At 65.4% G+C, this 27,969-nt stretch overlaps 2 protein-coding genes across 6 annotated transcripts; one reads left to right on the top strand and one right to left on the bottom strand.

Annotated features, from left to right (window-relative positions):
- The first annotated feature begins 174 nt into the window (after positions 1–174).
- On the top strand, positions 175–6,588 carry DMWD (DM1 locus, WD repeat containing). The gene is made up of 4 exons (XM_086871956.1): positions 175–557; positions 2,510–2,695; positions 3,660–4,775; positions 5,724–6,588. The coding sequence occupies exons 1-4, from the start codon at positions 216–218 to the stop codon at positions 5,769–5,771; spliced, it is 1,692 nt and encodes a 563-aa protein (XP_086728082.1). The 5' UTR covers positions 175–215; the 3' UTR covers positions 5,772–6,588.
- A 744-nt stretch (positions 6,589–7,332) lies between these two features.
- DMPK (DM1 protein kinase) lies at positions 7,333–27,771 on the bottom strand. Of its 5 annotated transcripts, none has more exons than XM_086871953.1 (15): positions 27,376–27,771; positions 24,922–25,013; positions 24,091–24,174; positions 23,642–23,697; positions 22,743–22,838; positions 20,420–20,513; positions 18,788–18,988; positions 16,463–16,765; positions 14,768–14,844; positions 13,600–14,089; positions 12,705–12,994; positions 11,580–11,677; positions 10,904–10,935; positions 10,627–10,692; positions 7,333–8,640 (listed from the first exon to the last, which is right to left on the bottom strand). In XM_086871953.1, exons 1-15 carry the CDS (start codon positions 27,614–27,616, stop codon positions 8,551–8,553), a joined length of 2,310 nt encoding a protein of 769 aa, XP_086728079.1. In that variant the 5' UTR covers positions 27,617–27,771; the 3' UTR covers positions 7,333–8,550. The 5 variants fall into 5 exon arrangements, with proteins under 5 accessions (XP_086728079.1, XP_086728077.1, XP_086728080.1 ...); XM_086871951.1 differs by lacking the exon at positions 23,642–23,697 and adding an exon at positions 21,272–21,420 and having other exon boundaries at positions 27,376–27,767; XM_086871954.1 differs by lacking the exons at positions 22,743–22,838; positions 23,642–23,697 and adding an exon at positions 21,272–21,420 and having other exon boundaries at positions 27,376–27,769.
- Between the last annotated feature and the right edge of the window lie 198 nt (positions 27,772–27,969).

Genomic DNA, 27,969 nt, shown 5'->3' with positions numbered 1-27,969 from the left:
GGGGGCGTGGCCTCATTTGGGGGGCGTGGCCTCATTTGGGGCGCTCATTTTGGGGCGTGGTCTCATTTTGGGGGCGTGGCCTCATTTGGAGCGTGGCCTCCCTCCCCCCTCGCTCTCTGATTGGCTCCTTCCCCTCGGTGGGCGTGTCCCCGCTGACTCATCCCCATCATGGCGGCGGCCTCTCCCTCACGGCCCTGACGCGGCTTCCGGCGGCCATGGCGGCGGCGGCGGCGGCGGCGGCGGCGGCTCCGGGCCCGGCCGAGGCTCCCGCCGCCCCTCCGGAGCTCAAGAGCCGCTTCCGCACCCGCGAGGGCTCCTACCGCCTGCTGGGCCCCGCCACCGCCGCCGCCGCCGCCGCCGCCACCGGGCCCGAGCCCGCCGGGCCCGCCCCGCCGGGCCCCGGGGCGCTGCCGCCGGTTCGGCTCTCGGTGGTGAGGCTGGCGAGGAACCGGAGCCCGCCCGGAGGAGCCGCCGAGAGGAGCCGGGTGTGCTGTAACCTCGGCAGGGAGTTGCATTTCTATGGAGGGGCCGGAGCCGGGGGACGCGGCAGCCGGAGGGTAACGGGGGAAAACCGGGGGGGAAACCGGGGGAAAACCGGGGGAGAAAAGGGGGGAAAACCGGGGGAAAACCGGGGGGAAAACCGGGGGGAAACCGGGGGAGAAATGGGGATAAAACCGGGGGAGAAATGGGGAGAACCGGGGGAGAAATGGGGGGAGAACCGGGGGGATTTGGGGTCTGGGGGCGCTGGGGTTTTGTGGGGGGGAATAACGGGGGAAATGGCGGGAAAAAGTGACCCCAGAATTGGTGAAAATGACCCCAAAATTAATGATAATGACCCCAAAATGGATGGTAATGACTTTGAGATTGATGACACTGACCCAGGGGTGGTGACAGTGACCCCAGGGGTGGTGACAATGACCCAGGGTTGATCACAATGACCCAGGGGTGGTGACAGTGACCCCAGGGTTGGTGACAATGACCCAGGGGTGGTGACAATGACCCTGAGGTTGATGACAATGACCCCAGGGGTGGTGACAATGACCCAGGGGTGGTGACAATGACCCCAGGGGTGGTGACAGTGACCCAGGGGTGGTGACAATGACCCTGAGGTTGATGACACTGACCCCAGGGGTGATGACAGTGACCCAGGGGTGGTGACAATGATCCTGACATTGATGACAGTGACCCCAAGGTTGATGACAGTGACCCAGGGGTGGTGACAGTGACCCTGAGATTGATCACAATGACCCCAGGGGTGGTGACAGTGACCCAGGGGTGGTGACAATGACCCCAGGGGTGGTGACAATGACCCTGAGGTTGATGACAATGACCCAGGGGTGGTGACAATGACCCAGGGGTGGTGACAATGACCCTGAGGTTGATGACACTGACCCCAGGGGTGGTGACAATGACCCAGGGGTGGTGACAATGACCCCAGGGGTGGTGACAATGACCCAGGGGTGGTGACAATGACCCAGGGGTGGTGACACTGACCCCAGGGTGATGACAGTGACCCCAGGGGTGATGACAATGACCCCAGGGGAGGTGACAATGACCCCAGGGATGGTGACAATGACCCCAAGGTTGATGACAGTGACCCCAAGATTGATGACAATGACCCCAGGGGTGATGACAGTGACCCCAGGGATGATGACAGTGACCCCAGGGGTGGTGACAGTGACCCAGGGGTGGTGACAGTGACCCAGGGGTGGTGACAATGACCCTGAGGTTGATGACACTGACGCCAGGGGTGATGACAGTGACCCCAAGGTTGATGACAGTGACCCCGAGAGATTGATGACACTGACCCCAGGGGTGGTGACAGTGACCCCAGGGGTGGTGACAGTGACCCCAGGGGTGGTGACAATGACCCCAGGGGTGGTGACAGTGACCCCAGGGGTGGTGACAGTGACCCCAGGGGTGGTGACAGTGACCCAGGGGTGGTGACAATGACCCTGAGATTGATGACACTGACCCCAGGGGTGATGACAGTGACCCCAGGGTTGATCACAATGACCCCAGGGATGGTGACAGTGACCCAGGGGTGGTGACAATGACCCCAAGGTTGATGACAGTGACCCCGAGATTGATGACACTGACCCCAGGGGTGGTGACAGTGACCCCAAGGTTGGTGACAATGACCCCAGGGGTGGTGGCAATGACCCCAAGGTTGATGACACTGACCCCAGGAGTGGTGACAATGACCCAGGGGTGGTGACAGTGACCCCGAGGTTGATGACAATGACCCAGGGTTGGTGACACTGACCCCAGGATTGATCACAATGACCCCAGGGGTGGTGACAGTGACCCCAAGGTTGGTGACAATGACCCCAAGGTTGATGACACTCACCCCAAGATTGATGACACTGACCCCAGGGGTGGTGACAGTGACCCCAAGGTTGATGACAGTGACCCAGGGGTGGTGACAGTGACCCTGAGATTGATCACAATGACCCCAGGGATGGTGACAGTGACCCAGGGGTGGTGACAGTGCCCGGTGTCCCCGCAGTCCCTGGACCTGCAGCGGCCCATCGACAAGCGCGTCTACAAGGGCACTCAGCCCACCTGCCACGACTTCAACCAGTTCACGGCGGGCGCCGAGACCCTGGCGCTGCTGGTCGGCTTCTCGGCCGGGCAGGTGCAGTACCTGGACCTGGCCAAGAAGGACAGCGCCGGGCGGCTCTTCAACGAGGAGGTGAGGGGACATTGGGGCCACCGGGATCTCATCAGGGCCACCAGGAACCCCTTGAGAGCCCTCCTGGGGCCACCGGGATCTCATCAGGGCCACCAGGAACCCCTTGGGAGCCCTTGTGGGGCCACCAGGATCTCATCAGGGCCACCAGGAACCCCTTGGGAGCCCTCCTGGGGCCACTAGGATCTCATGAGGGCCACCAGGAACCCCTTGGGAACCCCTGTGGGGCCACCAGGATCTCATCAGGGCCACCAGGAACCCCTTGAGAGCCCTCCTGGGGCCACCGGGATCTCATCAGGGCCACCAGGAACCCCTTGGGAACCCCTGTGGGCCACCGGGATCTCATCAGGGCCACCAGGAGCCCCTGTGGGACACCAGGAACCCCTTGGGAACCCCTGTGGGACACCAGGATCTCATCAGGGCCACCAGGAACCCCTTGGGAGCCCTCCTGGGGCCACCGGGATCTCATCAGGGCCACCAGGAACCCCTTGGGAGCCCTTGTGGGGCCACCGGGGACACCTTGAGATCCCCCTTGGGACCACCAGGATCTCATCAGGGCCACCAGGAACCCCTCGAGATCCCCCTTGGGACCCCCAAAGCCCCACCAGTTCCCCCAGGACCCCCTTGGGAACCCCTGTGGGGCCACCAAGACCCCCTTGAGATCCCCCTTGAGACCCCCCAAACCCCCACCAGTTCCCCCAGGACCCCCTTGGGAACCCCTGTGGGGCCACCAGGGCCACCAAGACCCCCTTGAGATCCCCCTCGAGACCCCCCAAACCCCCACCAGTTCCCCCAGGACCCCCTCGAGATCTCCCATGGGACCACCAGAAACCCCTCGAGATCCCTCTTGGGACCCCCAAACCCCCACCAGTTCCCCCAGGACCCCCTCAAGACCCCCCAAACCCCCACCAGGACCCCCTCAAGACACCCCACCACCCTTTTAACCCTTTCCCCTCTCCCCTCCCAGCGCCTCATCGACAAATCCAAGGTCACCTTGGTCCGGTGGCTGCCGGACACCGAGCGCCTGTTCCTGGCCTCCCACGCCAGCGGCCACCTGTACCTGTACGACTCGGAGCAGCCCTGCTCCTCCAGCACCCCCCAGTACACCCTCCTGACGCAAGGAGAAGGCTTCAGGGTCTTCTCCAGCAAGAGCAAGACCCCCAGGAACCCCCTGCTGAAGTGGGCGGTGGGCTCGGGGCCGCTGAACGAGTTCGCCTTCTCCCCGGACGGGCGGTGGCTGGCGTGCGTCAGCCAGGACGGCGTCCTCAGGGTGTTCCACTTCTCCTCCATGCTCCTCCAGGGCATGATGAGGAGTTATTTCGGGGGTCTCCTCTGCGTCTGCTGGAGCCCCGACGGCCGTTACGTCGTCACCGGCGGCGAGGACGACCTGGTGACGGTGTGGTCGCTGGCCGAGGGTCGCGTGGTGGCCCGAGGGCACGGCCACAAGTCGTGGGTGAACGCGGTGGCCTTCGATCCCTTCATGGGTGGGCGCGGGGAGAGCCCCGAGACCCCCCAGGACCCTCCGGGGGTGGCGTACCGCTTCGGCTCGGCCGGCCAGGACACTCAGTTCTGCCTGTGGGATCTCACCGAGGACGTTCTGGAATCTCGGGGTTCCCTCCCTCGGCCTCGCCCGGCGCCGGGAGAACCCCAGATCAACCTCTCGGCTCTGCCCCGCTCTTTATCCCGCTCCAACAGCCTCCCCCAAACCGGGGGGGGTCCCCAAATTTCACCCCGAGCCCCCCCGGCCTTCGCCACGCTGAGGCCGCGGGACCCCCGAGGAGGAGCCCCCGAGAAGGAGCAGCAGCAACGCTACCACAGCTTGGGCAACATCAGCAGGGGAGGGGGCAACGCTGAGAAAACCCCCCCGGGGGTGGTCGCCGGGGGGTCTCGGGGGTCTCTGGACACGGCCAAGGTGCTGGGGACGGCGCTGTGCCCGAGGCTGAACGAGGTGCCGCTGCTGGAGCCGCTGGTGTGCAAGAAAATCGCGCAGGAGAGGCTGACGGTGCTGCTGTTCCTGGAGGATTGTATCGTGACAGCGTGCCAGGAGGGGCTGATCTGCACCTGGGCGCGGCCTGGGGTCTCGGTGAGTGTGGGGAGGGGTCCTGGGGGGGATTTGGGGGGATTTTGGGGGGATTTGGGGTGATTTGGGGTGGTTTAGGGGGGAGTTTGGGGTGTCAGGAGCTCCAGGTGTATCGTGACAGCGTGCCAGGAGGGGCTGATCTGCACCTGGGCGCGGCCTGGGGTCTCGGTGAGTGTGGGGAGGGGTCTCAGGTGGGATTTGAGGACGTTTTGGGGTGATTTGAGATGGTTTTGGGGGGATTTGGGGGGATTTTGGGTGGTTTAGGGGGGGGTTTGGGGTGTCAGGAGCTCCAGGTGTATCGTGACAGCGTGCCAGGAGGGGCTGATCTGCACCTGGGCGCGGCCTGGGGTCTCGGTGAGTGTGGGGAGGGGTCTCAGGTGGGATTTGGGGGGATTTGAGATGGTTTAGGGGGGTTTCAGGGGGATTTGGGGGTGTCAGGAGCTCCAGGTGTATCGTGACAGCGTGCCAGGAGGGGCTGATCTGCACCTGGGCGCGGCCTGGGGTCTCGGTGAGTGTGGGGAGGGGTCTCAGGTGGGATTTGAGGAGGTTTTGGGGTGATTTGAGATGGTTTAGGGGGGATTTGGGGGGATTTGGGGGTGTCAGGAGGGGCTGATCTGCACCTGGGTGCGGCCTGGGGTCTCGGTGAGTGTGGGGAGGGGTCTCAGGTGGGATTTGGGGGTGTTTTTTGGGTGATTTGGGGTGTTTTAGGGGGGATTTGGGGGGATTTGGGGGTGCCAGGAGGGGCTGATCTGCACCTGGGCGCGGCCTGGGGTCTCGGTGAGTGTGGGGAGGGGTCTCAGGTGGGATTTGGGGGAATTTTTGGGGATTTTTGGGGGATTTTTGTGTTTTTTGGGGGGGTTTAGGGTGGATTTGGGGGTGTCAGGAGCGGTGACGTCACCAGGGAGGGGCGTGTCCCCTCCCCCACGTGACCGCTGTCCCCTCCCCCCACAGGGCCTGGCCTCGCAGAACGGCGGCTCCCCGAGCGGCACCGTGGTGTGACACACCTGGGGACACCTGGGACACACCTGGGGACACCTGGGGACACCTGGACACAGCTGGGGACACCTGGGACACATCTGGATACACCTGGGGACACCTGGACACACCTGGGACACACCTGGGGACACACCTGGGGACACCTGGACACAGCTGGACACAGCTGGGGACACCTGGGACACACCTGGATACACCTGGGGACACCTGGGGACACCTGGACACACCTGAGGTCACACCTGGATACACCTGGACAACCCTGCGACACACCTGGGGACACCTGGGGACACCTGAGGTCACACCTGGATACACCTGGGGACACCTGGACACACCTGGGGACACCTGGAGATACCTGGGGACAGCTGGGACACACCTGGGGACACCTGAACACAGCTGGACACATCTGGATAACCCTGGGATAACCCTGGACACACCTGAGGTCACACCTGGATACACCTGGACAACCCTGGGACACACCTGGACACAGCTGGGACAAACCTGGGGACAGCTGGGGACACTCCTGGATACACCTGGACACACCTGGGGACACCTGGGGACACACCTGGACACAGCTGGGGACACACCTGGACACACCTGGGGACACCTGGACACACCTGGGGACACCTGGACACACCTGGACACAGCTGGGGACACACCTGGACACACCTGGGGACACCTGGACACACCTGTGTCACCTGCAGTGCCACCCCTGTACTACTGAGCCCCCCGGTGTCACCTGTCGGTGTCACCTGTCCCTGTCACCCCCAGGGTGGCACCGCCCCTCCCCCACACCTCTATTTATATTAAAAGAGAATTTTTGTCACCCGCGAGTGGCCCTGGGGGAGGGGACAGGGAGGGGACACCGGGGGTGGCACCTGGGGACACCTTGGGGACACAGGAATGGCATATGAGGACACTTCGGGGACACGGGGGTGGCATTTGGGGACAGTTTGGGGACACAAGGGTGGCTTTTGGGGACACAGGGGTGGCACTTGGGGACAATTTGGGGACACGGGGGTGGCCCAGAGGGACACGGGGACAACTTGGGGACACGGGGGTGGCCCAGGGTGGCACCTGGGGACACTTTGGGGACACGGGGGTGGCATTTGGGGACAGTCTGGGGACACAGGGGTGGCCCAGAGGGACATGGGGGTGGCCCAGGGTGGCACTTGGGGACACTTTGGGGACACGGGGGTGGCATTTGGGGACACAAGGACAACTTGGGGACACAGGGGTGGCCCAGGGTGGCACCTGGGGACATTCTGGGGACATGGGGGTGGCACTTGGGGACATTTGGGGACATTTGGGGACACGGGGGTGGCACTTGGGGACATTTGGGGACATTTGGGGACACGGGGGTGGCACTTGGGGACATTTGGGGACACGGGGGTGGCACCTGGGGACACTTTGGGGACATTTGGGGACACGGGGGTGGCACCTGGGGACAATTGGGGACATTTGGGGACACGGGGGTGGCATTTGGGGACACGGGGGTGGCACTTGGGGACACTTTGGGGACACGGGGGTGGCACTTGGGGACATTTGGGGACAATTGGGGACACGGGGGTGACACAAACCCAACTTTATTCTCTCCCCCCCCCCCCCCGGGGGAGGGTGAATTTGGGGAGGGGGGGGAGGGGCAGCATAAATAAGGGGAGGGGTCTTCAGTGCCAACCCAAATAAATTACTGACGGTGGGGGAGGGGCGCGGGGAGACCCCACCCCTTTCTGGGGGGTGGGGGAGGGGAGGGTCCCGCTGCCCCTCGGGGAGGGTCATGGGGGCAGCGGGGAGACCCCTCCCCAAATTACGGTGGGGGGGGTGGGGGGGGACCCCTCCCCCACCTCGGGAATGGTGGGGGGGGGAGGGGTTTGGGGAGGGGGCGGGGCTGGGATTTGGGGAGGGGTCTCGTCATCCCCTCCCCCCGTAGCTGGGGGGGTTTGGGGAGGGGTCTCGGATTTGGGGAGGGGTCTCAGATTTGGGGAGGGGTCTCGGATTTGGGGAGGAGTCTCGGATTTGGGGCGGGGTCTCGGATTTGGGGAGGGGTCTCGGATTTGGGGGAGGAGTCTCGGATTTGGGGAGGGGTCTCGGATTTGGGGGAGGGGTCTCAGATTTGGGGAGGGGTCTCAGATTTGGGGAGGGGTCTCGGATTTGGGGAGGGGTCTCGGATTTGGGGGAGGGGTCTCAGATTTGGGGAGGGGTCTCAGATTTGGGGAGGGGTCTCGGATTTGGGGGAGGGGTCTCGGATTTGGGGGAGGGGTCTCAGATTTGGGGAGGGGTCTCAGATTTGGGGGAGGGGTCTCAGATTTGGGGGAGGGGTCTCGGATTTGGGGGAGGGGGCTCGGATTTGGGGGAGGGGTCTCAGATTTGGGGAGGGGTCTCAGATTTGGGGAGGGGTCTCGGATTTGGGGGAGGGGTCTCGGATTTGGGGAGGGGTCTCGGATTTGGGGGAGGGGTCTCGGATTTGGGGGAGGGGTCTCGGATTTGGGGAGGGGTCTCGGATTTGGGGGAGGGGTCTCAGATTTGGGGAGGGGTCTCGGATTTGGGGAGGGGTCTCAGATTTGGGGGAGGGGTCTCATCATCCCCTCCCCCTCCCCAAGTGCCCGGGGGGGGGGGTCCGGTGATTTTTGGGGAGGGGTCTCTGTACAAGCCCCGCCCCCCGCTGGGGAAGGGGGAGGGGATTCAAGTGCGACAAAGGGGGGGGGGAGGGGACACTTTGGGGACACCTCGGGGACACTTTGGGGACACTTTGGGGACAGTTTGGGGACACCCCCGCCCCCTCCCCGAATTAGGGGGGGGTCCCGGGGGTGGCGGGGGGGGGGCGCAGGCCGGCGGCGCAGAGCAGCAGACAGTCCTTGGTGGCACCGGCGTGTGGCACCTGGGGACACCGGCGGAGGTGGCCTTTGTCACCTTCCTGTCACCTTCTGTCACCTCCTGTTGTTCCCCTCCCCCCCACGCCCAGGTCCCCTCGGGGTGGTGGCACCGCCCCTCCCCCACCCCCGCTGTTGTTGGGGACACGGCGGTGGCAGTGATGGGGGGTGGTGGCCTTGGGGACATCCCCAGGGTGGCCTTGGGGACATCCCCAGGGTGGTGGCAGTGACACAGGTGGCCTTGGGGACACGCCCAGGGTGGTGGCAGTGGCACAGGTGGCCCTGGGGACACACCCGGACATGCCCAGGGTGGCCTTGGGGACATCCCCAGGGTGGTGGCAGTGACCCAAAGGTGGTGGCAGTGGCACAGGTGGCCTTGGGGACATCCCCAGGGTGGTGGCAGTGGCACAGGTGGCCTTGGGGACACACCCAGACATGCCCAGGGTGGCCTTGGGGACATCCCCAGAGTGGTGGCAGTGGCAGGGGATGGCAGCAGGTGGCACAGGTGACACAGGGAGGTGGCACAGGTGACACAGGGAGGTGACACAGGTGACACAGGTGACACGGGGAGGTGACACAGGTGACACAGGAAGGTGACACAGGTGACAGCAGCCGCACGTACCCGGGCCCAGAGCAGCAGGTGCCGGGACAGGAGGTGACAGGAGGGGACAGTGGCAGTGCCAGGGGATGGCAGCAGGTGACAGAGGTGACACAGGGAGGTGACACAGGTGACACGGGGAGGTGACACAGGTGACACAGGTGACACAGGGAGGTGACACAGGTGACACAGGTGACACGGGGAGGTGGCACAGGTGACACAGGTGACAGCAGCCGCACGTACCCGGGCCCAGAGCAGCAGGTGCCGGGATAGGAGGTGACAGGGGGTGACAGTGGCAGTGCCAGGGGATGGCAGGAGGTGACACGGGTGACACGGGGAGGTGACACAGGTGACACAGGTGACACAGGGAGGTGACACAGGTGACACAGGTGACAGCAGCCGCACATACCCGGGCCCAGAGCAGCAGGTGCCGGGACAGGGGGGGACAGGGGGGGACAGTGGGTGACAGTGGCAGTGCCAGGAGGTGACACAGGTGACACAGGTGACACAGGTGACAGCAGCCGCACGTACCCGGGCCCAGAGCAGCAGGTGCCGGGACAGGGGGTGACAGGGGGGGACAGGGGGTGACAGTGGCAGTGCCAGGGGATGGCAGGAGGTGGCACAGGTGACACAGGTGACACAGGGAGGTGACACAGGTGACACAGGTGACAGCAGCCGCACGTACCCGGGCCCAGAGCAGCAGGTGCCGGGACAGGAGGGGACAGGGGGGGACAGTGGCAGTGCCAGGGGATGGCAGGAGGTGACACGGGTGACACGGGGAGGTGACACAGGTGACACAGGGAGGTGACACAGGTGACACAGGTGACACGGGGAGGTGACACAGGTGACACAGGGAGGTGACACAGGTGACACAGGTGACAGCAGCCGCACGTACCCGGGCCCAGAGCAGCAGGTGCCGGGACAGGAGGGGGACAGGAGGTGACAGGGGGTGACAGTGGCAGTGCCAGGGGATGGCAGGAGGTGGCACAGGTGACACAGGTGACACAGGGAGGTGACACAGGGAGGTGACACAGGTGACACAGGTGACAGCAGCCACACGTACCCGGGCCCAGAGCAGCAGGTGCCGGGACAGGGGGTGACAGGGGAGGACAGGAGGTGACAGTGGCAGTGCCAGGAGGTGGCACAGGTGACACAGGTGACACGGGGAGGTGACACAGGTGACACAGGGAGGTGACACAGGTGACACAGGTGACAGCAGCCGCACGTACCCGGGCCCAGAGCAGCAGGTGCCGGGACAGGAGGTGACAGGAGGTGACAGGGGGTGACAGTGGCAGTGCCAGGGGATGGCAGGAGGTGGCACAGGTGACACAGGTGACACAGGGAGGTGACACAGGGAGGTGACACAGGTGACACAGGTGACAGCAGCCGCACGTACCCGGGCCCAGAGCAGCAGGTGCCGGGACAGGGGCAGCCCCAGGGGGGAGCGGAAAAGCCGGGGGGGCTGCGGAGAGAGCACAGAGCGTCAGCCCCCCCAAAACCCCCCAAAATCACCCCAAAATCACCCAAAATCACCCAAAATCACCCAAAATCACCCAAAATCACCCAAAATCACCCCAAAAAACCCCAAAATCCCCCAAAATCCCCCCCAAAAACCCCAAAATCCCCCCCAAAAACCCCAAAATGACCCAAAAAACCCCAAATCCCCCCCTTACCTCCGCCATGGGGGGGGGCTGCCCCGCTCCTCCTGCAAGGGAAATTTGGGGAGGGGGCGCTCAGGGTTGGACCCCCCCCCCTCAAATATTGGGGAGCCCCTTTGGGGGCTTCCCCACCCCCTCCCCAAATTTAGGGAGCCCCCAGACCCGAATTGGGGGAGGGGACAAGGTCCTGTGTCCGTCCCCCCCTCCCCCAAAAAAGGAGGTTTGGGGTCCCCTCGTGGATTTTGGGGAGGGGTCTCCGATTTTGGGGATGTTCTCGGGGGTCTCCCCATGGATTTTGGGGAGGGGTCTCTGGGAATTTGGGGAGGGGATTAATGGGATCTTGGGGAGGGGTCTCTGTGATTTTGGGGAGGGGTCTCTGTGATTTGGGGAGGGGTCCCAGTGGATTTTGGGGAGGGGGTCTCTGTGATTTGGGGAGGGGTCTCTGTGATTTGGGGAGGGGTCTCTGGGAATTTGGGGAGGGGTCCCAGTGGATTTTGGGGAGGGGTCTCTGGGATTTGGGGAGGGGTCTCTGGGATTTTGGGAACATTCTCGGGGGTCTCCCCATGGATTTTGGGGAGGGGTCTCTGATTTGGGGAGGGGTCTCTGTGATTTGGGGAGGGGTCTCTGTGAATTTGGGGAGGGGTCTCTGATTTGGGGAGGGGTCTCTGGGAATTTGGGGAGGGGTCCTTGCCTTGCGGCGCGGGGGGGCCGGGCCCGGGGGGGTCACTCTGGAGCCGCCTCAGTTTCTCTTCCAGTTCCAGATTGCGGCTCTCGGCCTCCTGCAGGCGCCTGGGGGGAGGCGACACTTGGGGACACCTGGGGACACCTGGGGACAGCTGGGGACACTCGGGGACACCTGGGGACAGCTGGGGACACACCTGGGGACACACCTGGGGACACCTGGGGACACACCTGGGGACACCTGGGGACACCTGGGGACACTCGAGGGACACCTGGGGACACCTGGGGACACACCTGGGGACAGCTGGGGACACCTGGGGACACACCTGGATACACCTTGGGGACACCTGGGGACACTCGAGGGACACCTGGGGACACCCCCCAGACCCCCTCCCCCCTTCGGTGCCCGTCATTGTCCCCCCCGTTCTTGGGGGGTCACCCCGGTGTCACCCCCGAGGTTCCCGGGTGTCCCCTCCCGGTGTCACCTCCCGCAGGACTGGGGTGGCTCCGGTGTCCCCTCCCCCTCCCGGTGTCCCCTCCCCCTCCCGGTGTCCCTTCCCGGTGTCCCCGCGGTGTCCCCGCTCTGTCCTCTCGGTCCCGGTGTCCCCATTGTCCCCTCCCGTTGTACCCCCCCGGTCCCGGTGTCCCCTCCCGGTGTCCCCTCCGGTGTCCCCACTCTGTCCCCGCTCTGTCCCCTCCCGGTCCCGCTGTCCCCTCCCATGTCCCCCCCCGCTGTCCCCTCCTGGTGTCCCCGCGGTGTCCCCGCTGTCCCCTCCGGTGTCCCCCCCCGCTGTAGCCTCCCGGTCCCGCTGTCCCCGCTCTGTCCCCTCCCGCTGTCCCCCCGCTGTCCCCTCCCGGTGTCCCCGCAGTGTCCCCGCTGTCCCCTCCCGGTCCCGCTGTCCCCTCCCGGTGTCCCCACTCTGTCCCCGCTGTCCCCCTCGCTGTCCCCCCCGCTGTCCCCTCCCGGTCCCGCTGTCCCCTCCCGGTGTCCCCTCCCGGTGTCCCCTCCCGGTCCCGGTGTCCCCTCCCGTGTCCCCTCCCGTGTCCCCCCCCGGTGTCCCCTCCCGGTCCCGGTGTCCCCCCCGTGTCCCCCCCGGTGTCCCCCCCGGTGTCCCCCCCCGTGTCCCCCCCGTACCGGGCCAGTCCCTCTCCCGCCGCCCGGAGCTCCCCGAGCTCCCGCTCCAGCTCCTCCCGCCCGCGCCGCTCCCGGGCCAGCGCCTCCCGGAGCTCCGGGACCGACACCGGAACCGGGACCGGGACCGGGACCGACACCGGAACCGACACCGGAACCGACACCGGGACCGACACCGGAACCGACACCGGGACCGGCTCCAGGACCGACACCGGGACAGCGACCGGGACCGGCTCCGGTACCGACACCGACACCGACACCGGGACCGACACCGGGACCGCCGGGACCGACACCTGCGGGAATCGCATCTGCCTGAGGATCCCCGGGATTCGGGATCCGGAACCGGGAACCGAACCCCGGGATCCGGAACCGGGCACCGAACCCCGGGATCCGGAACCGGGAACCGAACCCCGGGATCTCCCGAACCGGGCACCGAACCCCGGGATCCGGAACCGGGCACCGAACCCCGGGATCTCCCGAACCGGGTCCTGACACCTCCCGGGACCCCCGCAATTCCCGGGATCCCCCCGAACCGGGCATTGAGACCCCCGGGATCCCCCCGAACCGGATCCCCGGGATTCGGGATCTCCCGAACCGGGCACCGACCCCCGAAATCCTCCCGAACCGGGCACCGAACCCCGGGATCCCCCCGAACCGAATTCCCGGGATTCGGGATCTCCCGAACCGGGTCCTGACACCTCCCGGAACCCCCGGGATCCCCCCGAACCGGATCCCCGGTACTCGGGACCCCTCCCCGGGATCCCCTTCCCCCCCCCCGAGGGCCCCGAAATTCCCGAAATTCCCGAAATTCCCGGAATTCCCGAAATTCCCGGAATTCCCGGAATTCCCGGAACAATTCCCGACCCCTCCCCGAGTCCCGGGACCCCTCCCCACTCACCGGCGGCGCCCGGGGGGGCTCCGTGCCCGGGGGGGGGGTCCCCGGGGGGGTCCCCTTGGCCGGGGGGGGGTCCCTGGGGGAGGGGGGGGTCGCTTTTGGGGGAGGGGGCGACCCTTGGGGGGCGGGGCGCCCTTTTTGGGGGGCGGGGGCAGCTTTGGGTGGGGGAGGGGCTTTGGGTGGGGGATGGGGTGTTTGTTGGGGGGGTGGGACCCCCTTGGGGGTGGGGGGGGTCAGATTTTGGGGGGGGGTCTCTTTTTGGGGGGGGTCCCCCGTGGGTGGGGGGGGTTCTTTTTGAGGGGGGGGGATGGGGGCGCTATGGGGGGGTGGGGGAGGGGTTTTCCTGCGCGGGGGGGGGGTCCCCATGGCCAAGGGGGTCCCGGGGCCCGGGGGGGTCCCCGATTCGGGGGGGGTCCCCCACTCCCCCTCCAGCTCCATGGCCGCGTCCTGGTCCCACTCCTCATCTTCCTCTTCCTCTTCATCTTCCTCATCCCTAAAAACGGGGGGGGGGTCAGCCGGAGCCCCTCCCCCACCCCCAGATCTCATTCCCAGCCCCCTCCCCCCATTATTTCCATTGCACCCCCATTTTCCCCGCCCCCACCCCATTCCCGACCCCTCCCCCTCCCGGTGCCCCTCCCCCAAAACCCCCCCGGGACCCCCCGAGATCCCCCCAGACCCCTCGGAGCCCCCCAAAACCCCCCCGGGACCCCCCCCAGGCGCCCCCAGACCCCTCCGAGCCCCCCCAAATCCCCCGGGACCACTCCCCAAACCCCCCCAGACCCCTCTGAGCCCCTCCCCAAAACCCCCCCAGACCCCTCCGAGCCCCCCAGACCCCCTCCGGGACCCCCCCCAGGCGCCCCCAGGCCCCTCCGAGCCCCCCCCAAACCCCCCGGGACCCCTCCCCCAGACCCCTCTGACCCCCCCAGACCCCTCTGACCCCCCCAAACCCCCCGGGACCCCTCCCCCAGATCCCCCCAGACCCCTCTGACCCCCCCCAGACCCCCCCGGGACCCCCCCCCAGGCGCCCCCAGACCCCTCCGAGCCCCCCCAAACCCCCCGGGACCCCTCCCCCAGATCCCCCCAGACCCCTCTGACCCCCCCCAGACCCCCCGGGACCCCTCCCCCAGACCCCTCTGACCCCCCCCAGACCCCCCCGGGACCCCAGACCCACCGGCGGGCGTAGGAGTACCCCACAAACGGGAGGTGCAGCCCCAGCTCGGGGGGGTCCCCGGGGTCCCACAGCAGCTCCTGGGGGGGGAGGGGCAATAAATTGGGGGAGGGGCAATTAAATTGGGGGAGGGGCAATTAAATTGGGGGAGGGGCAATTAAATTGGGGGAGGGACAATTAAATTGGGGGAGGGACAATTAAATTGGGGGAGGGGCAATTAAATTGGGGGAGGAGCAATTAAATTGGGGGAGGGGCAATTAAATTGGGGGAGGGGAAATTAAATTGGGGGAGGGGAAATTAAATTGGGGGAGGGGAAATTAAATTGGGGGGGATCTGAGGGGATTTTGGGTCTAATCCCGGGTTTAACCCCGGTTAATCTCGGGTTTAACCCCGGGTTTAACCCCTCACCTGCCGGCTGAGCCCATCCTCCAGCACATCGAAGTTGGAGGTGTCCCGGGTTCAATCCCCGGGTTAATCCCGGGTTAATCCCGGTTCAATCCCCGGTTAATCCCGGGTCTAACCCCGGGTTTAAGCCGGGTTTAACCCCTCACCTGCCGGCTGAGCCCATCCTCCAGCACATCGAAGTTGGAGGTGTCCCGGGTTCAATCCCCGGGTTAATCCCGGGTTTAACCCCGGTTAATCCCCGGTTAATCCCGGGTCTAACCCCGGGTTTAACCCCTCACCTGCCGGCTGAGCCCATCCTCCAGCACATCGAAGTTGGAGGTGTCCCGGGTTCAATCCCCGGGTTAATCCCCGGTTCAATCCCCGGTTAATCCCGGATCTATCCCGGGTCTAACCCCGGGTTTAAGGCGGGTTTAACCCCTCACCTGCCGGCTGAGCCCATCCTCCAGCACATCGAAGTTGGAGGTGTCCCGGGTTCAATCCCCGGGTTAATCCCCGGGTTAATCCCGGGTTTATCCCGGTTCAATCCCCGGTTAATCCCGGATCTATCCCGTGTCTAACCCCGGGTTTAACCCCTCACCTGCCGGCTGAGCCCATCCTCCAGCACATCGAAGTTGGAGGTGTCCCGGGTTCAATCCCCGGGTTAATCCCGGGTTAATCCCGGTTCAATCCCCGGTTAATCCCGGATCTATCCCGTGTCTAACCCCGGGTTTAAGGCGGGTTTAACCCCTCACCTGCCGGCTGAGCCCATCCTCCAGCACATCGAAGTTGGAGGTGTCCCGGGTTCAATCCCCGGGTTAATCCCGGGTTTAAGCCCGGTTAATCCCCGGTTAATCCCGGGTCTAACCCCGGGTTTAACCCCTCACCTGCCGGCTGAGCCCATCCTCCAGCACATCGAAGTTGGAGGTGTCCCGGGTTCAATCCCCGGGTTAATCCCTGGTTTATCCCGGTTCAATCCCCGGTTAATCCCGGGTCTAACCCCGGGTTTAACCCCTCACCTGCCGGCTGAGCCCATCCTCCAGCACATCGAAGTTGGAGGTGTCCCGGGTTCAATCCCCGGGTTAATCCCGGGTTAATCCCGGTTCAATCCCCGGTTAATCCCGGGTCTAACCCCGGGTTTAACCCCTCACCTGCCGGCTGAGCCCATCCTCCAGCACATCGAAGTTGGAGGTGTCCCGGGTTCAATCCCCGGGTTAATCCCCGGGTTAATCCCGGGTTTATCCCGGTTCAATCCCCGGTTAATCCCGGATCTATCCCGTGTCTAACCCCGGGTTTAAGCCGGGTTTAACCCCTCACCTGCCGGCTGAGCCCATCCTCCAGCACATCGAAGTTGGAGGTGTCGGCGCTGCCGCTGGCGCTGGGGGCGAAGGGGGCGGGGCAGCTCCGCAGCGCCCCCCAGCGGATGCCCCGGAACAGGGGGAGGGGGCGGAAGTCGCGCGCGCCCCCGCGGCCCAGGCGCGCCCCCGCCGGGCACAGGAGACCCCGCAGGAGCGCGCGCGCCGCCCCCGGGACCCCCCGGGGCTGCTCCCCTCCCCCCTCCGGGCCTTCCTCATCCTCCTCCTCATCCTCATCGTCACCGTCCGGCAGGTGCAGGTGGTCCTGGGGGAGGGGGGGGGTCCCAGTTTGTCCCACTTTGTCCCAGTGACCTCCCCACTTTGTCCCAGTTTGTCCCAGTTTGTCCTGGTTTGTCCCGGTTTGTCCCAGTTTGTCCCAGTGTCCCCCCAGTGACCTCCCCAGGGTGTCCCACTTTGTCCCAGTGACCTCCCCACTTTGTCCCAGTTTGTCCCACTGTGTCCCAATTTGTCCCAGTGTTCCCCTAGGGTGTCCCAGTTTGTCCCAGTTTGTCCCGGATTGTCCCAGTTTGTCCCAGTGTCCCCCCAGTGACCTCCCCACTTTGTCCCAGTTTGTCCCACTGTGTCCCAATTTGTCCCAGTGTTCCCCTAGGGTGTCCCAGTTTGTCCCAGTTTGTTCCCGGTTTGTCCCAGTTTGTCCCAGTGTCCCCCCCCCCAGGGCACCCCAGTTTGTCCCAGTGTGTCCCAGTGTGTCCCAGTTTGTCCCAGTATCATCCCAGTCCCTCCCAGGGTCCTCAAATCCCCTCCCAGTGCCCCCCAGTCCCCCCCCAGTCCCCCCCAGTCCCTCCCAGTGTCCCCCAATCCCCTCCCAGTGTCCCCAGTGTCCCCAGTGTCCCCCAATCCCCTCCCAGTGTCCCCAGTGTCCCCAGTGTCCCCAGTGCCCCCAGTGCCCCCCCAGTCCCCCCCAGTGTCCCCAGTCCCCTCCCAGTGTCCCCAGTGTCCCCAGTGTCCCCAGTGCCACCTGGAAGTGCAGGATCTTGCCGTAGGTCTCCAGATCTCCCCCCAATCCCCCCATAATCCCCCCCCAGTTCCCCCCCAGTGTCCCCCCAATCCCCTCTCAGTCCCCCCCAGTCCCCCCCAGTCCCCCCCCAGTCCCCCCCAGTGTCCCCAGTGCCCCCAGTGTCCCCAGTGTCACCTGGAAGTGCAGGATCTTGCCGTAGGTCTCCAGATCCCCTCCCAGTTCCCTCCCAGTGTCCCCAGTGTCCCCAGTGTCCCCAGTGTCCCCAGTCTCCCCCCAGTGTCCCCAGTGTCCCCAGTGTCCCCAGTGCCACCTGGAAGTGCAGGATCTTGCCGTAGGTCTCCAGGTCCCCTCCCAGTCCCCTCCCAGTCCCCCCAGTGTCCCCAGTGTCCCCAGTGTCCCCAGTGTCCCCAGTCCCCCAGTGTCCCCCAGTGTCCCCAGTGTCCCCAGTGTCCCCAGTGTCCCCAGTGCCCCCAGTGTCCCCAGTGTCCCCAGTCCCCCAGTGTCCCCCAGTGTCCCCAGTGTCCCCAGTGTCCCCAGTGTCCCCAGTGCCCCCAGTGTCCCCAGTGTCCCCAGTCCCCCCAGTGTCCCCAGTGCCACCTGGAAGTGCAGGATCTTGCCGTAGGTCTCCAGGTCCCCTCCCAGTTCCCTCCCAGTGTCCCCAGTGTCCCCCAGTCCCCCAGTCCCCCCCAGTGTCCCCAGTGTCCCCAGTGTCCCCAGTCCCCCCAGTCCCCCCAGTGTCCCCCAGTGTCCCCAGTGTCCCCAGTGTCCCCAGTGTCCCCAGTGTCCCCAGTGCCACCTGGAAGTGCAGGATCTTGCCGTAGGTCTCCAGATCTCCCCCCAGTCCCCCCATAATCCCCCCAGTGTCCCCAGTGTCCCCAGTCCCCCAGTGTCCCCAGTGTCCCCAGTGTCCCCAGTGTCCCCAGTGTCCCCAGTGTCCCCAGTCCCCCCCAGTGTCCCCAGTGTCCCCAGTGCCACCTGGAAGTGCAGGATCTTGCCGTAGGTCTCCAGATCTCCCCCCAGTCCCCCCATAATCCCCCCCCAGTTCCCCCCCAGTGTCCCCCCAGTGTCCCCAGTGTCCCCAGTGTCCCCAGTGCCACCTGGAAGTGCAGGATCTTGCCGTAGGTCTCCAGGTCCCCTCCAATCCCCCCATAATCCCCCCAGTGTCCCCAGTCCCCCCAGTGTCCCCAGTGTCCCCAGTGTCCCCAGTGCCCCCAGTCCCCCCCAGTCCCCCCAGTGTCCCCCAGGGCCCCCAGTGTCTCCAGGTCCCCTTCCAGTCCCCCCCAGTGTCCCCAGTGTCCCCAGTGCCACCTGGAAGTGCAGGATCTTGCCGTAGGTCTCCAGGACGCTGTCGGCGAAGAACGGGGTCCGGCCCAGGAACATTTCGTAGCCCAGGACCCCCAGGGCCCACCAGTCACACTCGGGGCCGTAGGAGCGCGAGGGGTCCTCGACCGCCAGCAGCATCTCGGGGGACAGGTAATCGGGGGTGCCCACGGCCACCGAGGAGCGCACCTGGGGACATTGGGGACATCACTGGGGACATCATCGGGGACATCATCGGGGACATTGGGGACACTGGGGACATCGGGGACATCATCGGGGACATCGGGGACATCGGGGACATTGGGGGCATTGGGGACATTGGGGACACTGGGGACACTGGGGACATTGGGGACATTGGGGACATCATCGGGGACATTGGGGACACTGGGGACATCATTGGGGACATTGGGGACATTGGGGACATTGGGGACGTTGGGGACATTGGGGACACTGGGGACATCGGGGACATCAGGGACATTGGGGACATTGGGGACATCAGGGACATCGGGGACATTGGGGACACTGGGGACACTGGGGACATTGGGGACATTGGGGACATTGGGGACACTGGGGACACTGGGGACATTGGGGACATTGGGGACATTGGGGACACTGGGGACACTGGGGACACTGGGGACATTGGGGACATTGGGGACACTGGGGACATTGGGGACATTGGGGACATTGGGGGCACTGGGGACACTGGGGGGATTGGGGACATTGGGGACATTGGGGACATCTCGGGGGACAGGTAATCGGGGGTGCCCACTGCCACCGAGGAGCGCACCTGGGGACATTGGGGACATTGGGGACATTGGGGACACTGGGGACATTGGGGACATTGGGGACACTGGGGACACTGGGGGGATTGGGGACATTGGGGACATCTCGGGGGACAGGTAATCGGGGGTGCCCATGGCCACCGAGGAGCGCACCTGGGGACATCGGGGACATCATTGGGGACATCGGGGACATTGGGGACACTGGGGACATTGGGGACATCGGGGGCATTGGGGACATTGGGGACATCGGGGGCATTGGGGACATTGGGGACATCGGGGGCATTGGGGACATTGGGGACATCGGGGACATCGGGGACATTGGGGACATCGGGGACATTGGGGAATTCTCCAGGTGCTCATAGAGTGAAGCTCTGTGTCCCCCCCGTGTCCCCCCCAGTGTCCCCTCAGTGTCCCCAGTGTCATTCACGGTGTCCCCTCAGTGTCCCCAATGTCCCCCCAGTGTCCCCAGTGTCCCCTCAGTGTCCCCAGTGTCACTCACGGTGTCCCCCCAGTGTCCCAAATGTCCCCCCAGTGTCCCCAGTGTCACTCACAGTGTCCCCTCAGTGTCCCCCCCGTGTCCCCGGTGTCCCCCCAGTGTCCCCAGTGTCCCCAATGTCCCCTCAGTGTCCCCAATGTCCCCCCAGTGTCCCCAGTGTCCCCTCAGTGTCCCCAGTGTCACTCACGGTGTCCCCCCAGTGTCACTCACGGTGTCCCCAGTGTCACTCACGGTGTCCCCTCAGTGTCACTCACGGTGTCCCCAGTGTCACTCACGGTGTCCCCTCAGTGTCACTCACGGTGTCCCCAGTGTCACTCACGGTGTCCCCTCAGTGTCACTCACGGTGCCATCGGGCCCCAGGCGCAGGCAGGACCCGAAGTCCCCAAGCCGGACGTGTCCCCAGCGGTCCAGCAGGACGTTGTCGGGTTTGATGTCCCTAAGGGGGGGTGGCCTTTGTCACCTCCTCCCGTCACGGTCCCCAAACCCCCCCCAGTGCCACCCCCAAGGCCCTGCTGTTGTCCTGGGTGTCCCTCAGTGTCCCCTCAGTGTCCCCTCAGTGTCCCCAATGTCCCCTCAGTGTCCCCTCAGTGTCCCCTCAGTGTCCCCTCAGTGTCCCTCAGTGTCCCCCAGTGTCCCCTCAGTGTCCCTCAGTGTCCCTCAGTGTCCCCCAGTGTCCCCTCAGTGTCCCTCAGTGTCCCCTCAGTGTCCCCAATGTCCCCTCAGTGTCCCCAATGTCCCCGATGTCCCCTCACCTGTGCACGTAGCCCAGGCGGTGCACAGAGTCGATGGCCCCATGATGTCCCCGATGTCCCCAATGTCCCCTCAGTGTCCCCAATGTCCCCTCACCTGTGCACGTAGCCCAGGCGGTGCACAGAGTCGATGGCCCCTCAGTGTCCCCATGATGTCCCCGATGTCCCCGATGTCCCCAGTGTCCCCAATGTCCCCAATGTCCCCTCACCTGTGCACGTAGCCCAGGCGGTGCACAGAGTCGATGGCCCCATGATGTCCCCGATGTCCCCAGTGTCCCCTCAGTGTCCCCTCACCTGTGCACGTAGCCCAGGCGGTGCACAGAGTCGATGTCCCCTCAGTGTCCCCAATGTCCCCTCAATGTCCCCCTCACCTGTGCACGTAGCCCAGGCGGTGCACAGAGTCGATGTCCCCGATGTCCCCTCAGTGTCCCCAGTGTCCCCTCACCTGTGCACGTAGCCCAGGCGGTGCACAGAGTCGATGGCCATCACCAGCTCGGCCAGGTAGAATCGCGCCATGGCCAGCGGCAGCCGCTCCCCAAATTTGCTCAGCAGGGTCAGGAGGTCACCCCCGACGTAGTAATCCATCACCAGGTACTGTGGGGACATTTGGGGACATCATGGGGACATTGGGGACATCATTGGGGACATTGGGGACAGTGCAGTAATCCATCACCAGGTACTGTGGGGACATTTGGGGACATCATGGGGACATTGGGGACATCATGGGGACATTGGGGACATCATTGGGGACATTGGGGACAGTGCAGTAATCCATCACCAGGTACTGTGGGGACATTTGGGGACATCATGGGGACATTGGGGACATCATGGGGACATTGGGGACATCATTGGGGACATTGGGGACAGTGCAGTAATCCATCACCAGGTACTGTGGGGACATTTGGGGACATCATGGGGACATTGGGGACATCATGGGGACATTGGGGACATCATTGGGGACATTGGGGACAGTGCAGTAATCCATCACCAGGTACTGTGGGGACATTGGGGACATTGGGGACACTGGGGACATCATTGGGGGCATTGGGGACAGCTTGGGGACAGTGCAGTAATCCATCACCAGGTACTGTGGGGACATTGGGGACATCATGGGGACATTGGGGACATCATTGGGGACATTGGGGACATCATGGGGACAGTGCAGTAATCCATCACCAGGTACTGCGGGGACATTGGGGACATTTGGGGACATTGGGGACATTGGGGACATCATGGGGACAGTGCAGTAATCCATCACCAGGTACTGTGGGGACATCATTGGGGACATTGGGGACATCATTGGGGACATTGGGGACAGCTTGGGGACATTGGGGACAGTGCAGTAATCCATCACCAGGTACTGTGGGGACATTTGGGGACATTGGGGACATTGGGGACATCATTGGGGACATTGGGGACAGTGCAGTAATCCATCACCAGGTACTGTGGGGACATTTGGGGACATTGGGGACATTGGGGACATCATTGGGGACATTGGGGACAGTGCAGTAATCCATCACCAGGTACTGTGGGGACATCATTGGGGACATTGGGGACATCATTGGGGACACTGGGGACATCATTGGGGACACTGGGGACAGTGCAGTAATCCATCACCAGGTACTGTGGGGACATTGGGGACATTGGGGACACTGGGGACATCATTGGGGACATTGGGGACAGTGCAGTAATCCATCACCAGGTACTGCGGGGACATCATGGGGACATCATTGGGGACACTGGGGACATCATTGGGGACATTTGGGGACATCATTGGGGACACTGGGGACATCATGGGGACATTGGGGACATCATGGGGACACTGGGGACAGTGCGGGACCAGTCCCCCGGGGCAGGGGGAGGTGACACCGCTGTCCCCAGGGGGTCAGGGGGAGGTGACACCGCTGTCCCCTCACCAGGCACTGCGGGTCCTGGAAGGCGAAATGGAGCCGCGTGATCCAACGGCGATCGCCGCGCGCCAGGACCTCCCGCTCCTCCCGGAAACACGACACCTGGTGACAGGGACAGTGTCACCTGTCTGTCACCTGTCATCATCTGTGTGTCACCTGTCACCTGTCATCACCTGTCACCTGTCATCACCTGTCACCTGTCCCCCCCGCGCCAGGACCTCCCGCTCCTCCCGGAAACACGACACCTGGTGACAGGGACAGTGTCACCTGTCTGTCACCTGTCACCTGTCACCTGTCCCCTGTCACCTGTCATCATCTGTCACCTGTCCCCCCGCGCCAGGACCTCCCGCTCCTCCCGGAAACACGACACCTGGTGACAGGGACAGTGTCACCTGTCACCTGTCACCTGTCACCTGTCACCTGTCCCCCCGCGCCAGGACCTCCCGCTCCTCCCGGAAACACGACACCTGGTGACAGGGACAGTGTCACCTGTCACCTGTCACCTGTCACCTGTCACCTGTCCCCCCGCGCCAGGACCTCCCGCTCCTCCCGGAAACACGACACCTGGTGACAGGGACAGTGTCACCTGTCTGTCACCTGTCATCATCTGTGTGTCACCTGTCACCTGTCATCACCTGTCACCTGTCATCACCTGTCACCTGTCACCTGTCACCTGTCCCCCCGCGCCAGGACCTCCCGCTCCTCCCGGAAACACGACACCTGGTGACAGGGACAGTGTCACCTGTCTGTCACCTGTCACCTGTCATCACCTGTCACCTGTCCCCCCCGCGCCAGGACCTCCCGCTCTCCCGCTCCTCCCGGAAACACGACACCTGGTGACAGGGACAGTGTCACCTGTCTGTCACCTGTCACCTGTCACCTGTCACCTGTCCCCTGTGTGTCACCTGTCTGTCACCTGTCCCCGCGCCAGGACCTCCCGCTCCTCCCGGAAACACGACACCTGGTGACAGGGACAGTGTCACCTGTCTGTCACCTGTCACCTGTCACCTGTCACTTGTCATCTGTCACCTGTCACCTGTCATCACCTGTCACCTGTCTGTCACCTGTCATCACCTGTCACCTGTCCCCCCCGCGCCAGGACCTCCCGCTCCTCCCGGAAACACAACACCTGGTGACAGGGACAGTGTCACCTGTCACCTGTCACCTGTCCCAGGTGTCCCCAGGTGTGTTCCAGTGTGTCCCCAGGTGTCCCCAGCTGTCCCCAGGTGTGTCCCCAGCTGTCCCCAGGTGTGTTCCAGGTGTCCCCAGGTGTGTCCCCAGCTGTCCCCAGGTGTCCCCAGGTGTCCCCAGGTGTCCCCAGCTGTCCCCAGGTGTCCCCAGGTGTGTCCCCTACCTGGCCCCGTCTCAGCAGGTCCCACTTGTTCATGATCTTCATGGCGTAAACCTGCCCGGTCTCCTTCATCCTCACCACGGCCACCTGCGGGGGACGGGACCCAGCTGTGTGCCCAGGTGTCCCCAGCTGTCCCCAGCTGTCCCCAGGTGTCCCCAGGTGTCCCCAGCTGTCCCCAGCTGTCCCCAGGTGTCCCCAGGTGTCCCCGGGTGTGTCCAGGTGTGTCCAGGTGTGTCCCCAGGTGTGTCCCCAGCTGTCCCCAGCTGTCCCCAGGTGTCCCCAGGTGTGTTCCAGACTGGGTTCTAGACTCGGTTCTAGATTGTTCTAGAACCGGTTCTAGGCCAGGTTCTAGAGCGTTCTAGACTCGGTTCTAGATCGGGTTCTAGAGTGGGTTCTAGAACATTCTAGACTCAGTTCTAGACGTGTTCCAGGTGTCCCCAGGTGTGTTTTTGGGGTCCCCAGGTGTCCCCAGGTGTCCCCAGGTGTCCCCAGGTGTGTCCCAGGTGTGTCCAGGTGTGTTTTTGGTGTCCCCAGGTGTCCCCAGGTGTCCCCAGGTGTATCCAGGTGTGTCCCCAGGTGTGTCCCCAGGTGTCCCCAGGTGTCCCCAGGTGTCCCCAGGTGTGTTTTTGGTGTCCCCAGGTGTGTTTTTGGTGTCCCCAGCTGTCCCCAGGTGTCCCCAGCTGTCCCCAGGTGTCCCCAGGTGTCCCCAGCTGTCCCCAGGTGTCCCCAGGTGTCCCCAGGTGTCCCCAGGTGTCCCCAGGTGTATCCAGGTGTGTCCCCAGGTGTCCCCAGGTGTCCCCAGGTGTCCTCAGGTGTCCCCAGGTGTCCCCTCACCTCACTGAAGGCTCCTCTCCCGATCACTTTCAGGATCTCGAAGTCTCCGCGTTGCAGCTGCAGCTCCTGGACCTGAGCGGCCGCGGGCTCGGCTGGGGGGGCAGGGGGGGTCAGGGACCACCGGGGGGGGGTCAGGGGGGGCAGGGGGGGTCAGGGGGGTCAGGGACCACCGGGGGGGGCAGGGACCACCGGGGGGGGGGGCAGGGACCACCGGGGGGGGCAGGGAACACCGGGGGGGGGGTCAGGGGGGGCAGGGGGGGTCAGGGACCACCGGGGGGGTCAGGGACCACCGGGGGGGGGCAGGGGGGGCAGGGGGGGTCAGGGACCACCGGGACCACCGGGGGGGGCAGGGGGGGGTCAGGGACCACCGGGGGGGGGTCAGGGACCACCGGGGGGGGTCAGGGGGGGCAGGGACCACTGGGACCACTGGGGGGGGGGCAGGGACCACCGGGGGGGCAGGGGGGGCAGGGACCACCGGGACCACTGGGGGGGGGGTCAGGGGGGTCAGGGGGGGTCAGGGACCACCGGGGGGGGGTCAGGGGGGTCAGGGGGGGTCAGGGACCACCGGGGGGGGTCAGGGACCACCGGGACCACCGGGGGGGGTCAGGGGGGTTCAGGGACCACCGGGGGGGCACCCAGGGGGTGGGGGGAGGGGTCTGGGGGTTTGGGGGGTCTGGTGGTTTGGGGGAGGGTCTGAGGCTTTGGGGGGAGGGGTCTGGGGGTTTGGGGGGAGGGGGTCTGGGGGCTTTGGGGGGGGTCTGAGGGTTTGGGGGGGGTCTGGGGTTTTGGGGAGGGGTCTGGGGGTTTGGGGGAGGGTCTGAGGCTTTGGGGGGAGGGGTCTGGGGGTTTGGGGGGAGGGGTCTGGGGGTTTGGGGGGAGGGGTCTGGAGGTGTGGGGGGGGTCTGAGGGTTTGGGGGAGGGTCTGGGGGTTTTGGGGGAGGGGTCTGGGGGAGATTTGGGGGAGAATCGCAGAGAATTTGGGGGGATTTGAGGGAAAAACCCCAATTAATTTTTATTTTGGGGAGGGGGCTCGGAGGGGAAAAATCCCAATTAATTTTTATTTTGGGGGGGGAGGAGTTTTAATATCAAACCCCAGAAAATCTTAATCAAATTAATTTTTTTTTTTTAATTTAATTTAATTTTATTTTTTTTTTAGGCGAGGGGTGGGCAGGAATCGAATTTTTTTTTTTTTTTTTTTGGGGGGGGGGGGGCTGGGGGGTCCCGAGGAGTTGGGGGGGGGGGGGGGAGGGGGGGGTTGTGACACCCCCGGGTGCCGCGGGGGGGGTGGGGGGAGGGGCAGAACAACCTCAGCCCTTTTATGGCCTCGGAGCGCTCGCGGCCCGCGGGGGGGGGGAGGGGAGGGGTGGGGGAGGGGCGGGGAGGGTGGGGGAGGGGCGGGGGGGGCTGGGGGGGGGGGGGGGGGACGGGCCCGACGTGCCCAGAAAAGGAGCGGAACCACCGGGACCCCCCCCCCGCCCCCCCCCCCGGTCCAAAATCACCGAACCCCCCCAGACTGAGACCCCCAAAAATGACCCCGGACCCCCCCCCCCCCCAAAATAACCCCGAGGTTCGGGACCCCCCCCCAAAAATAACCCCGAGGTTCGGGACCCCCCCCCAAAAATAACCCCGAGGTTCGGGACCCCACCCCAAAAATAACCCCGAGGTTCGGGACCCCCCCCAAAATAACCCCGAGGTTCGGGACCCCCCCCCCCCCGGTCCCGGACCCCCCCCCAAAACCGGAACCCCCAAACCGGGACCCCCCCCCAATCCCGGGACCCCCAAGCCCGACCCCCCCCAAAACCGGAACCCCCAAACCGGGACCCCCCCCCACTCCCGACCCTCCCCCAAAGCCGGGACCCCCCAAAACCCGACCCCTCCCCCAATCCGGGACCCCTCCCCACTCCCGGGACCCCCCAAACCCCTCCCCCCCCCCCGAACCGGAACCCCCCCAATCCGGGACCCTCCCCAAAATCGGAACCCCCAAACCGGAACCCCCAAACCGGGACCCCTCCCCACTCCCGGGACCCCCAAGCCCGACCCCCCCCAAAATCGGAACCCCCCCAATCCGGGACCCCCCCGAACCGGAACCCCAGGACCCCTCCCCAAAGTCGGAACCCCCAATCCGGGACCCCCCCCAAAATCGGAACCCCTAATCCGGTACCCCCCAATCTGGGACCCCCAATCCGGGACCCCTCCCCAATCCGGGACCCCTCCCCAATCCGGGACCCCCCCGAACCGGAACCCCCCGAATCCCGGGACCCCTCCCCAATCCGGGACCCCCCCCCCCCCCCGAACCGGAACCCCCCGAATCCCGGGACCCCTCCCCAATCTGGGACCCCTCCCCAATCCGGGACCCCCAAAACCGGAACCCCCCCAATCCGGGACCCTCCTTTCCCCCTCCCCCAGCCGCGACCCCCGCCCCAAATCCCGACCCCGCGCCCCCTCCCCTTTTACCCCAGCTCAGGAAGTCCCGGACGTGTCTGTCACTGTCACTGTCACTGTCCCTGTCCCTGTCGCTGTCACCGGTACCGGTACCGGAGCCGGAGCCGGTACCGGGGGGGTCCCGGTGGCGGAGGCGGTGCCGGAGCCCCCCCGCCACCCCCAGCAGCAGATCCAGGAGGGTCTCCAGCCCCAGCGCCCCCCGCCCCAGCGCCAGCGCCCGCAGCCGCTCCCGCCGCCCCGGGGGCGCCGCCATCGCCCGGGACACCGGGAGCTCCGCCGGGACACCGGGGAGGCTCTGCCGGGGCACCGGGAGCTCCGCCGGGAGCTCCGCCGGGACACCGGGAGCTCCGCCGGGGCACCGGGGAGGCTCCGCCGGGACACCGGGGAGGCTCTGCCGGGGCACCGGGGCGGCTCCGCCGGGGCGGCTCCGCCGGGACACCGGGGCCGCACCGGAGCCAGCGCCGCCCCCGGACCGGGCCGGTACCGCCCCCCGGAACCGGGGGGAGAGGGGAGGGGAGGGTGGGGGGGGGGTACCTGGGGGGTGGGGGGGGTGGGAGGCCCAAAGCGGGACCGGGACCGGGACCCGGAACCTCCCACCGGGACCGG

This window comes from Cyanistes caeruleus, chromosome 38, assembly GCF_971803275.1.
Source record: "Cyanistes caeruleus chromosome 38, bCyaCae1.hap1.1, whole genome shotgun sequence".
NCBI lineage: Eukaryota > Metazoa > Chordata > Aves > Passeriformes > Paridae > Cyanistes > Cyanistes caeruleus.
This window is presented reverse-complemented; position numbering and strand designations above follow the sequence as displayed.

Bases quoted from the DNA above. Each gene is read 5' to 3' on its own strand.
- DMWD (XM_086871956.1), top strand. From the start codon at position 216: ATGGCGGCGGCGGCGGCGGCGGCGGCGGCGGCTCCGGGCCCGGCCGAG. The intron at 2,696-3,659 runs GTGAGGGGACAT...CTCCCCTCCCAG, and splicing joins GGCGGCTCTTCAACGAGGAG to CGCCTCATCGACAAATCCAA. The intron at 4,776-5,723 runs GTGAGTGTGGGG...CTCCCCCCACAG, and splicing joins GGGCGCGGCCTGGGGTCTCG to GGCCTGGCCTCGCAGAACGG.
- DMPK (XM_086871951.1), bottom strand. From the start codon at position 27,616: ATGGCGGCGCCCCCGGGGCGGCGGGAGCGGCTGCGGGCGCTGGCGCTG. The intron at 20,514-21,271 runs GTGAGGGGACAC...ACCCCCCCTTAG, and splicing joins CGCCTGGGCTACGTGCACAG to GGACATCAAACCCGACAACG. The intron at 8,641-10,626 runs GTACGTGCGGCT...CGGTGTCCCCAG, and splicing joins ACCTGCTGCTCTGGGCCCGG to GTGCCACACGCCGGTGCCAC.